General features: G+C 41.8%; 1 protein-coding gene across 1 annotated transcript in view; it reads left to right on the plus strand.

Annotated features, from left to right (window-relative positions):
• The first annotated feature begins 11,828 nt into the window (after window positions 1-11,828).
• rims1b (regulating synaptic membrane exocytosis 1b) overlaps window positions 11,829-12,505 on the plus strand; it is a 52,188-nt gene continuing 51,511 nt past the window's right edge. Inside the window, 1 exon segment of the mRNA XM_030780599.1 lies at window positions 11,829-11,995. Coding sequence (XP_030636459.1) covers window positions 11,829-11,995 — 167 coding nt within the window.

Here is a 12,505-nt window from a genome sequence, read left to right on the forward strand (position 1 = left end):
TTGATCACCGTTTACTTTTGGCACAGATGAGTGGCAATGGAAAGCAAGAGTATGAGTAATACAGTATCCACTATCACACTAAAAAAAAAAACAACAAAAAAAAAACTAATACTAGAGTCATGTTTGTCTATTCTCCTAACATCTCGCCTTCTGTTTCTTGGCACCGAACTGATGTGTTTGTGAAGTGATTTGGCTGTGGCTGATCAAAAAAAAAAAAGGAACCAATCGTATCAGAGAACCGGCTGAGAAAAATTTTATTAAAAACTCACTTAGAGGGAAGAACTTTAAAGACTGACAGACCGTCTGTCCTCAGCAAAACTCACACAAAGAAACAGGCAAAACGCTTTACCCAGATGCTTACAGAATATTCAGTGCAGTCACGGTAGAAGATTAACACAGGATGTTTCACCGGAGAAGGCCTTTCGTTAACGCTGGGAATATTTTCACTACATCAGTGTACAACAAAATGAAGTGTTTAAATCTCGGTTGGTCATTCTGGTCGGTCTGGCCTCCGAACAATTTAAAATGAAACGAAATGAAATAAAATAAAAAAAACTCTACCTAGTCTTACACGCAGCATGAAATCGTGGCCATACGAAGCCTCTTGAAGATTATATATATATATATATATATATATATATATATATATTTCTTTGGATATTATTTGTAAAGTGATGATATCATTTAGTCTGGATCATTTAGGCTGGACATAAAAAATGTTTTTGGTAGAGTAGGCAAATCTTGTGTTACTGCAGCTTTTCTGAGGGCCAGTGGGAATGGGATCCATAATATTGTGTCACACCTCAACATCTGGCATCCCAATATTTTCCACGGCTGGTTTTTCTGTGCGTGTGTGCCAGACCAAGACCTAGAAAAAAAAAACAGCAAGTAGAACATGTCAAATTCCATACCAGTGTTACTTTTTTTTTTAATCATTCCATCACAAGCTTAAGCTCAAGCGTCAGTTTATTTTTTTTATCAAACTGACCCGAGTACAGCTGTCAGCTTTTGGCTCTAGGTCTTCCATTCGTGTGATTCTGCTAAGAAAATCTGTCTCTTGTCTTCCAGGCAAAGCCCCTTCCAGCTGGAACCGGGCATTTGGGTTAGTAAGTATCACTTGGAGGTTCACTCCAAACCCTACAGAAGACACAAACATGGGACAGGACAGGTTAATAGTGTAGACACGTGCGCACACACACACACACACACACACACACACACACACGCATTCCACTTCTCGCACTCTGCACACTCATGCACGCGTTCCACACTCTACTTCCACATGTAAGGTATGTTTAGGGGCCTGTGTATAGATATCCTGAAGGCATATTGTCTCATAGCGGCAGCTTTAATAAAAGGTACAGTTTGTGAAAAAGTAATCTATTACAGTTTTTTTTTCCCCTGAATGCTTCAACACTAACAGTGATTCTTGAAGCACTATCTCTGAAACCATTAACATTTGTAGCCAGTGCATTTACCAAGTGTGCCAAACCGAATGCGCGTTCTCTGCTTTATGCTCAGTTTGTAATTTTATGACACTCCGTGAATGAGGTCTTAAGGCCAGGCCCACAAAGAAGGTGAGTTTTAGCCTAATTTCTTTCTTTCTTTCTTTCTTTCTTTCTTTCTTTCTTTCTTCATTTTTCTAGCACAAATGTTCCTGTTTACTTTTACTGCACTTCTGTTGTTTGAGGAGAGATAGAACACTTTGAGAGAATAAAAGAAAAAAAAACTTGTCCCCCTTATTTGTATTGATAGTGTGTTATGTTTGGAATACACATCCATACTTTACACATTGTATGTATGTTTAGTGCATGTATGACAAAACCTTATTCTAAACTTCTATGCCCTACACAGGCATACACAGAAAAAGCTAAAGCGTTTTTCGTTTGTACTATCAGTGTGTAGTTGGTGCTTTGTGTGCTTATTCGTAGTTGGTTTGTGTGTATGGTATTGAAGCAAAAACACAATTTTTTAAAAAGGAGTTTTGCAAGAATTGTTTGCTTTTGCAAGAGATGTATAACGTTTTTCTGGTTTGGTGTATGGTTTTGTGGTTAGCTTGTAGAATTTTGCAGAAATAGCCTATAGTTCCAAAGATAGTGCCTTAGCAATCAGAAAAAAATGTAAATAGAAGGCTCAGATATTTCTCAGATACAGGTAAGGAAAAAATAAATTAACGTAAGAAACTCTTAATTTGACAAACACGTGCGGCCTGGATTACACGCGATAGCTTTGAGGTCACTTGGCGTAGAATTGAACGTGATTATTATAATGATACGAAAGTGGGTAAATTCACAAGAGTCTTCTTAGGAAATGTGAAGAGCAGAAGACAAACGTGTGCCCATGCAGAAAAAACAGCGCTCACCTGCCATGTCAACTGGAAACTGTCTTCCAGCTACCCAGCCAGAGTACCAGCCTACCACTTTGTTGTTCTCCACTATGGGGCTTTGATGCAAGCGTCTACCGGTAAAACCCACTGGCCACACCGAAACCCATTCTGTATATCGCATCTGTCACAAAATTAGGAGAAAGAAAGAAAGAAAGAAAGAAAGAAAGAAAGAAAGAAAGAAAGAACGAAAGAAAGAAAGAAAGAAATCTTTAGATGAACAAATTAAATGCGTTTAACTCTCACACTCAAGATTCTGTAAAGCTAGATAAGCGGCAAACTCTTATTTTTATGAACCACAATAATACTCGGGGACAATAAGATACAGTACCACTTGAGGTATATTGGTACGCAGCCTGGGAATTCAGGATTTAAAGACAATAAATATAGTATGTTCATGGACATGGGGTGTCAAACGTCTCAAAATTATTTAAATTCTAAAATTCAAATTTCAGGAGGCTAATGAAAAATCTTTAAAATAACTTTTAACATATTTGGGACCCCATATGTGATTAGAGAAATGATAGATAGATGAACAAGAGCTAAACTGATATCACCTCTTCGAACAGGTCAAGGCTGTAGGTATTATCATCATCAGCGAAAAAAACAACCCCTGAGTCCAAAAAACGGCGATGTTCCCGCAACCAGTCAAGTGCGATATTCCTCTGCTCGGTCCCGCGAGCCACACAGTTAGGAAGGCACCATGAGGGAGTCGGGATGTTCAAGTGTGTGTACAACATTCCTGAATTCCTTAGAAAATTTGTCACAAGTTTCGTCTTATTTTCCGAATCTTCTACTACAATCCAGTGAAGCCTCGGGACTTGGCGCAAAGTGTTCACCATTTGCGTTAGGTCAGCCTTTTGTGTTATTCGTTTGTACGTTGGAGTAATGGCATAAATTATCGGTGCATCGAGCTGTCCTTGGTAAGTACAGAACCAAAAGGTGACAAACAGCAATGACGAGACGAGGATAAGAAGGCAGTTCAAAGCGGAGACCCTCATGCTGTTTTTTGGGTATAAAACCGGCCGACAGAGCAGAATACGCACTGCTTGACGAAACTGCGCTCTCTGTGCGCGCATCTGTAGTGTTGGCGACAGTAATTACTGCGGATGCCTTTATGGCGACCCGGCTGAACACACTGTGGTGCCCCTAGGGTGACCACACTTACAGCCCCCCCCCCCCCCCTCCACACACACACAAACAAACAAACACACAAACACACTCACGCGGACACACACATACCACACTCTACTTAGACACGTAAGAAAGCATGACATTCAGCATGGTCATAAAGGCCATACATTTACATGAATTTATTATCTGCTAAATTCCCGCCTCCACACACACCCAGCAGACACGCGTAAAACACAATGCCGCCTAGCAAATACTACATTTACACCATATAGGCCTGTAAATACATTCCATTCTTTTCACACACACAGGCCAACGCTATGAATCAAATCTGAATGATTTCATTCATAGTCCTGGACAGATGTGATGGGAGTTGGGGGGTGGCGAAGCGAAACTTCTACATACCATTCATTACTCTTATCCCTTATTAATATTTGGTACCTTTTATCTCTATTTGTTCCCACATGCATCCCCAGCAATAAATAACTTATATGCCTTGTTTTCACTGGCCAAGTTTCAGCCGGACCACAGCACTGCTGGTGAAACGCTAGTCAGACAGTTTGGTTGCGTCTTTCCAAAGAATAAACCACCCACATGTGCTTGACTTCAGAGGTTCTGTGTCTTAAATGTAATTCACTTTGTCTTTTTATTAAGGTTTAGGTCAGGAAATAAAAGTTGCCTATTCGGCGACATTCCGGCCAGGGTTGGCCAGGTTCTAACGACGGTGGAGATCCTCAGATATCGTGCAGACAAGGCGATACAAAAATATGACAAAAAGGTTTAAGTACTAATCATGGCTTGGATACCTTGGTGCCTACCTGACAGGAAAAGTTGGCTTGTTCCCTCGGGCACTCGCCCGGTGCCATATATGGATTATCCGGCCCTGCTTCGTGGTCTGTCCAGTTGTTCTGGAGGATTTGCTGTCAACTGTAACAGTTTTCTCACAACGTAAAACGTAGTGAAGAGGATCAGGTGAGTCATGATCTGGTCGAGCTGCCGCATAGCATAAATTGACATAGCTAACTGATTCCCCCTGTAGGCAAACTGCCAGCCAAATAAACGGATGTTTGTATTTGTTTTAAGACGAATAAACTGGCGTGCGCTGCGCCAGTGGCGAGCGTTTAAGACCGCTTGCTACATTCAGCGTTCTATGGTCTATTGCAATATTAAATACATTCTATGCTGCATCCTAAAACCATTCTGACTTACACTTTAATTAACTAAAATATATATATTTTTTAAACATTGCACTTTTGACTCCACATCACTCACACATTGGAGATGTAAGTATTGTGAAATGTTCTTGAACTTAGATGTAAAAACTGCCAAATCTAAGTATTTTTACCTGATGTCATTTTAATTGCGTATAAATGGTGTTTGTTTGTTTCATCACTGGAGGATACAGGAGCTATATCCTGTGCCTTCCAAAGCGATCAATGCTATTGATAGAAAAACAATGGAAAACATAATACCAATCTGACTAAAGTCATTCTCTGGAAAATTGTATCATAGGCTTTTGTGGTCTCCTGTCTCCGTCTCCTGTCTGGGGAATAAAAATGCTGTAATATGTGATGTTACAGTTGTGAGACAGTTAAGTGAATAACCCTCCTTCTTCCATATAGGATGCAACTGTGGCAAATGTGTGGACCTGAGAAGTGCCATCTGCAGAATAGACAGAAGTTCCCTTTAATGTGCCTGTCCCATCAGAGGCAGTCATCGCATTAGAATGGGATAGTAGCGTTGTTAAATGATCAATCACGTTCTTTTCTAAGAATTTTCGAAGAACATTTCAGTATGTTAAGAGGTGCTGCCTGCATCGTCTTGACTGAATGTATGATCAGAAATAATGATTGAATGATGACTGACGGGGGAATGAATGCTTTATTTGAACATATAGCTATGTGATAGGTTAGCTGAAATGAACAAAAGCGAAGCATCCCAGGGTTCTGACTGCACACTTTTACAGACACTCCAACTGCTATGAGGGATCTCAGCTTTTTCCCTGAACCACTGCTCCCATTACTCCCAGATACCAGATAACCAGTCTGCTCATGTATCACAGGGCTTCAGCACTCTTTATGTGGACTTACACACACACACACACACGCATACACACATATATACACACACACATTCATGTGTGTACACTGTACTCTCTCTCTCATGTACAGCAGACATCCACAGAGACAATAATATTTCACTGTGTTAAAATAATGAAAGCTTAGCTTTCTATGCCACTGCTAACACACTTTTAATAGATCGTGAATAGTCTCAACAATCGCACTAGCATGTGTCCGGGATTTATTAATTCAGAGTGTAGCAGGCAAAATTTTCCAAGCCACTCCATGCAAGATATAAAGGTATTCAGTCCATGTTTTCACAGTTCCCCACAGCGATGAAGTTCCACTGACCTGACAGTGTTGTGCGTGGGATGACTGAAGAAAAGTACATAGATCCAGGTTTAAATAAATATGATTTATTGAAACACAATTTGAAAAGAGGTAAAATGAAATGTGCTCTGCTCTTTTACATCATATTCCCAATACCATTCATTTAAACAGGTCCTGTCTTCTCAGCTAATCATTAACCTACAACCACATGAGAAATCTAAGGACAGGGCAAACTGAGGAAAAGAAAAGAATCAATTAAATAAACAAACATATTATACATATTAAAGTATTGTTAATAATACTGGACATAATCAAAATAAAACAATAATCAAAAATGTGCAATATCAGTAACTGAATCTATTGATTCTTCCACAGCTTGCTGTCATGCTTGTAGAGGGTGTTTATGACTGAAACGGCAGTTATGAGTAAAATTCTGGTTTGAGACTGCCCCCTAGTGGTAAAAACTGGTCCCACAGCTGGAATTGTTATTTTGTGTGTGTGTGTGTGTGTGTGTGTGTGTGTTTGTGAGAGAGAGAGAGCGAGTGAGAGAGAGAGAGAGAGAGAGAGAGAGAGAGAGAGAGAGAGAGAGAGAGAGAGAGAGAGTCTGCATGTTGTTTCTCCCAGAGCAAGGATTGAAAACATTCCTCATTCCCAGCTTCCACCATGTAATACAGCTGAGAGTGTAGGATGTTTACACTCCTTCTGTCTCAGGATTCTGGGTCACAGACAAAAAGGGCCCAGGAGAGGCCATGCCACAACCACCTCAAAGATAACAGCAGAAATGTATACGGCTAAAATACAATGACTGACGGCTTTGAGGATGTAAGGCATCTTGATGTTCATTCAACATGTTCTAACCCGATATTCGCCTCATGCTGGTCCAGTAGTCCCAGAAACTGTCCTTTTCATGTCACTCATTTTCATGAGCCTGTTTCAATACACAGACTAAATGGGTGCTGCCAAAAGCATGGCCATTCAATCACGATTTCTCATTACCCATATGGTCCTTATGGTGACCAGTGCCCACAGATGGAGGATTGTTACTGTAAACTTGCATGTTTGTAGGGTTTTGTGATTCCGTTTTTCACCTCTTTTTCAGGCTAAAATGAAACATTATCGTGGCCTTCCTGGCATCGGCCCTCTGGATGATCTTGGCAGTTGGCGGCTGCAAACATCTGACTGAAAGCCTCTTTGTCTGCACTAGCTTCCAGTCAAGGATGTTTACAGATGCCTACTGCCATAAGGAATCCCAGGCTTTGTCTTTAATACCCACTCCAGAGAAACATCCCTCTCGGTCACGTATCGCTTGGTTTCTGTGTTAAAAAAAAAAGCTTTATTAAACTTAAGTTTCAAGCCCATGTTTAAACTTTGTCAGTATACCTTTCAGTATAACTACTAGGACGCTTTATGCAGAGTACAGAACCGAAGGTTGAGCATGTGTACACACTGAAAACACGCACACGCACACACACACACGTGCACACACGCGCACACACACGCACACACACAGAGTGTTCATTCTGTTTGCCACACCACTGAATTGAAGATTCACTCATTCAAATCCAAACAGAGCAAATGCACTTGGTTCAATCACTGTCAGCACTCACATCTTGACCCCGCCCCCTTCAGTAAATAATCATCACTTATCTTAAAGCTGCTGAGGAAACTTTTGGCATCAAGTCTGTTTAGGTTTCAGCAGCCACGACTCAAAACACGAATCGCTTCCCATTTACTCATGAACTTCATGTGTAGCACATCTCTAAAGCTTATTGACAGATCCGTGGAAAATTTTTATAAGCTATGATGTGGCGATTCCCAAGAAAAATGTAGGTTAAAGGTCGTCATTTCAAAACAAATCCAGACTGACAAAGAGTGGTAGTTCGACATATGATGTAGCCTAAGGCAATAATTTCTTGGTCATTTAAAATGAAGACATATTTCTCATCGATAGGGGGCGGAAGACACGCACCTCTGGCAAGTATATTGCGCTCTACAGTAGAGATGTCTCCATGCTGCCTAAAACACCGTTGTCAAAGGCGTTTTCACTCTTTGGAACCTGTTTATCTTTATGTACTTTTGAGAAATTAGCCCTGTGTTCATTCGCTAAAGTACTTAAGAAATTAGCTTGGATTTTAATTTCGCAAAACGAGGCTTTATTTTGTGATACGACTCTAACTCTATGTTAAAGTCGCCGACGCTCTCTTAAAGAGTGCAAGTAAACGGTAAATCGTATTGACCTGTCCGATATCCCACTTCTGTGACAACTTTCCTCCGTTACCCCGTCGAGTCAGTGACGAGACGACGTTGCGGGTTCAACCTCCATTCAACCTTTCTGCATGAATGAGATCCTCGAACGCAGACTGTTCCTTTATGGAATAAAATTACGTATAATGAGGTATTAAGGTTGATAATTTAATTCCACACAGATATATCAACTACCTGCAGCATCGACACATTGAAACAAAGTAGCATTATCTTCATCAGTAATCGACCTACTTAGGGTCAGATCACCTGCCATTATACCAGCGATTGCTGACAATATGCGTACTTACTTGTCGCCTCGCTTAAATGTACAGTCCGTGTCTTTGCTTTCTCATGGCTTTCTAATCTTGACTTTGTCTGTGTGCGTCCTTTTCGGTCGCACAGCTCCTTGTTCGACCAACCCACGACACGTTGACCAATAGCCAGACAACTCACTCGCATCAATGGAAAGACCTTACGCACATGCTCACGAGAACGCGCCGGTACGTACGCGCACAGTTCCATGACACCCTGACCTTCAACGTTCCACAGTTTCCACAGCAAAACAAAAGCACGATATCTTAAACGTCCATGACTGGAAACAAATGGACTGAAACTACCTTAACAGAAGCGACGACAAAATCAACCGCAGCAGCAACAACAACGCTGCTGCAAAAGATGTTTTAAGTTCAAGCCTGCTGCTAAGTGAAAGTTTAATAGTTCTTTGTGTATATTAGACGGGAATGTCAGATACATAGTCGTGCAAATTGTATATTTATAATCTAACTGAACTCTTGTACTCTGTGTCTAAACACCTAGTCATATTCTCCGAAAAATTTTAATTGTAGCCTAATTGTAACATACAGAAATGATTAAACAATGAAGAGAAACTAGTTTTCTGTGGGAGGTAGGTTGGTGGTAGGTGACGTTTGGCAAATGTGACTGAAATGTTTTGGGTATAAACAGTACATGCAGGTGGTAATTACCTGGTGTAATGGGAGAGTTTATACACACACACACACACACACACACACACATGCAAATCAGGCATCCCATGACCTAGCCTTTAAAACTTGTTTTGTATTCATCACCTTAATGACAGGTGTGCCTGTTATGTTTATGGATTCACACGCAATCACACTCGCGCGCGCACACACACACACACACACACACACACACACACACATACGTGGACACGCTCATGCACACTACACTCTCTCTCATGTACAGCAGACACCCATAAAGACCTATATCTGTGCAAGGTGTAAACTTACAACTACCTTTTTACACTGATGTTTTTAAGAGATGAAATTCATGATTTCTGTTCAGCTGAGTCACTCAGTAACTGCAGCCCATTTAAATGTATAAAAGGCTAATCATGCTTATGTTTTGTAGATTATGGTACAGTACATCGCTTTACTTGGATCTGGAATGTGTACAACTGTGCGACATATTTTTTTAAGATCATGGGACTGTGTAGTGGCCCAAAGGGAAAAAATTCCTACGGTTCAAATCAACAGAGCATAGCTAATGAAGCAAACTTCCTCTGTGCTACTTGTGATAGAACATGTCCCCGTGACTAGGCAGTATTTGATACATACATACATTCTTTGCACTAACTTATGATGATTTGAAATAAATGCATGTAACTCTATGTCTGTGCAAGCACACGCACACGCACACGCACACGCACACGCACACACACACACACTGTAAAAGTTTAATTTCACTGTTTACATTGTTCTTAATGTTTACACAGTATGAAGCAGACCATCTACTGACCTTGAGCGGTATAACTGTGTTTTCTACCATGCCATTTAGCCTGCATTACACTGGAGATGCTTTCTCTCTTTTCCATCCTTTCTGTCTATCAGTCTGTCTTTCTCTCAGTGTTTCTGTCCCTGCCTGCTTATCTCTCGCACTGCGTCTCTCTGCCCCCCAACATCCACCCCCCGGTCCCCCCCGTCTATCTCAATGTGCATTGTAAATACAAAATATCCGTCGAGATGACACAAAGTATTGTTAACATTATCAGCATAAAGCTATTCGGATGAACATCGTTTTTAATGAATGATATGGACACACTGTCCTAGCAACTGTATTTTCTCTTTATGGGCACTAGATGGTGTAGGATGAACGGTATAAACACGAGGCACGATGACAGAGCTGCGAGAAAGTACAAGGACAGCAACAGAAGCTCTCCCGTATATGAAGATTTAAGTGCAGATCTACACACGCGCGCGCGCGCACACACACACATTCATTGATATGTGTTCTCTAAATATACAGAGATGAGAAAACTGTGATAAGATTTGTGATAAGGTATGTCTTATGATTGGGATATTTACAATATTCCGTGTTTGTTATTCGTTTATAACATGTGCGCTGACTGAGAAAACGTGTTGATTTTTTCTATATAGTCGACGTACCATATAACGGTGTTAACCGCCTATGTTTTCCTATCGATGTCCACTTCCACATTAAACCGCTTCTAAGTGGAAGAGATCTATTTTGTGTTGTCATTGAAAACAATATTTTAAGGATTTAAGATAGCTTAATTCAGTAAAGCCAACGTCGCGAGGCGCAAAAATGTTACATGTGCATGAGAGACAGGCCAGAGGCGGACAAAGGATTGACTTCCTCACGTGTCGTTGTCCGTGGTACTGAAGGCAAGACTCGTTCTCCATAGTAGCGAACAGTCTAGTAAAAGCTCATGTCATACTTTGAGGAATCTCATTATCCTCACTTGTTCTTAAATTTCATATATTTACATATCGTAATATTGTAAACAGATAAAAATACCTTTAAGGGAACACGGTGAAGGGAACAAGCATCAAATGCAGCAAACATCATCAGTCATAACAAATATGACTGAACATGACCTTTAAAGAAGACAGTTGATACTACGTTCACTGTATTTCATAGTAGTTCTTTCAGTTATGAACATCATTACTGCATACACGACAAATGCTTTATTTTAAAAAGTTGTGGTGAACGATGTCCACTACCTTAAACAAGAGTGACGAGAACGCGCACTGAAGTAATAACCTAGGCTATCACGTCTGCATACCCCTCAACCGTGCGATGTCATGAGCGCGCATGAGGGAGAGTGAAAGGGAGTTTTACTGGTAGCAGATGCAGAGCACCTTTTCCTAATGAGTACGCGCGTCTCCGATTTAAAGAAAAGCGGTACGTGCTTGTGGCTCTGCATTCCCCCTCATATCTCTCTGTCAGCAGCAGCGCTTAACGACTAGAGAGAGAGAGAGAGAAAGAGAGAGAGACAGAGAGAGAGAGAGAGAGAGAGAGAGAGCAGGGAGCGCGACACGGACTCCGCCTTTGCCGTCGTCCAGCACCAAGCTCCGGTCCGGTGAAAAGGGGACATCACAGATCTGCCAGCTGATGCCGGGGTCCCTCCGTTTGCGTCGTCTCCTGGCGTAGAGATGGGCTTCCCGTAACTGGAGGTGGAGGGGAGAGGCGGGAAGGCGGGGGGTGGGGGGGAGCGAGAAGAGAGGAGGGGAGGAAAACGCCGACCAGGAACAAAAGCACAACTGTGGGTGCCTCTGACCATGAGAGGCTTGCACTGTTCTCCACGAATGCCGCCCTATCTGTTGACAATGTCGTGAGGTGTGGTTCAAAACGCTCGGGATTTCTGCCAATAGACACGCCGGGGAGGGGGGCAAAAGATGTCCGCCTCAGTAGGGCCCCAAGGCGGCCCTCGCCCACCCACCGCGCCGTCCTCCATGCCCGACATGCCGGACCTGAGTCACCTCACGGAAGAGGAGAGAAAAATCATCATGGCAGTGATGGCTCGGCAGAGAGAGGAAGAGGAGAAAGAAGAAGCCATGTTAAAGTAAGCGATAAACCGTTTCCTTTCATACAGCCCCACACATCTCCATTCATGAGTGAGGTGTCTGTACAGAGAACAGCCGAGCTGCTGTACATCACTGAACGGTAGCACACGAACGTAACAGTAACGTTCGGTTCCCACAGCACGACATTATTAGTTTCACTGGTTATTTTTTTTCATCTTGAGTTCAAAAAGCATTTGGGAAATGAATGTTACACGGAATCAGAGGTTATATAAAAACTGTCGACTGGATTCATAGTGCTGCACAGTCTGTATGCTGAAGTCAGAATCCAAGCGCTTGAAAACAGCTTGGGTGGAGTGTCGGTCTCGGCTTCAGTATTGTGAAGATGTAGGCTTCAAAATGCTACAGCTAACATTCATTAAGCAAGCGTATTAAACACGCGTTTGAGCAGACATGAAAAACATATTCATAAACAGCTGTCCTAAAATAAAAGCAGGGTCAAGCGAGTTACAGGTGTACCGCGCGGGTAGTCAGGGAGACGGGGTGTGACA

The sequence above is a fragment of the Chanos chanos genome, chromosome 7 (genome assembly GCF_902362185.1).
Source record: "Chanos chanos chromosome 7, fChaCha1.1, whole genome shotgun sequence".
Classification (NCBI taxonomy): Eukaryota; Metazoa; Chordata; class Actinopteri; order Gonorynchiformes; family Chanidae; genus Chanos; species Chanos chanos.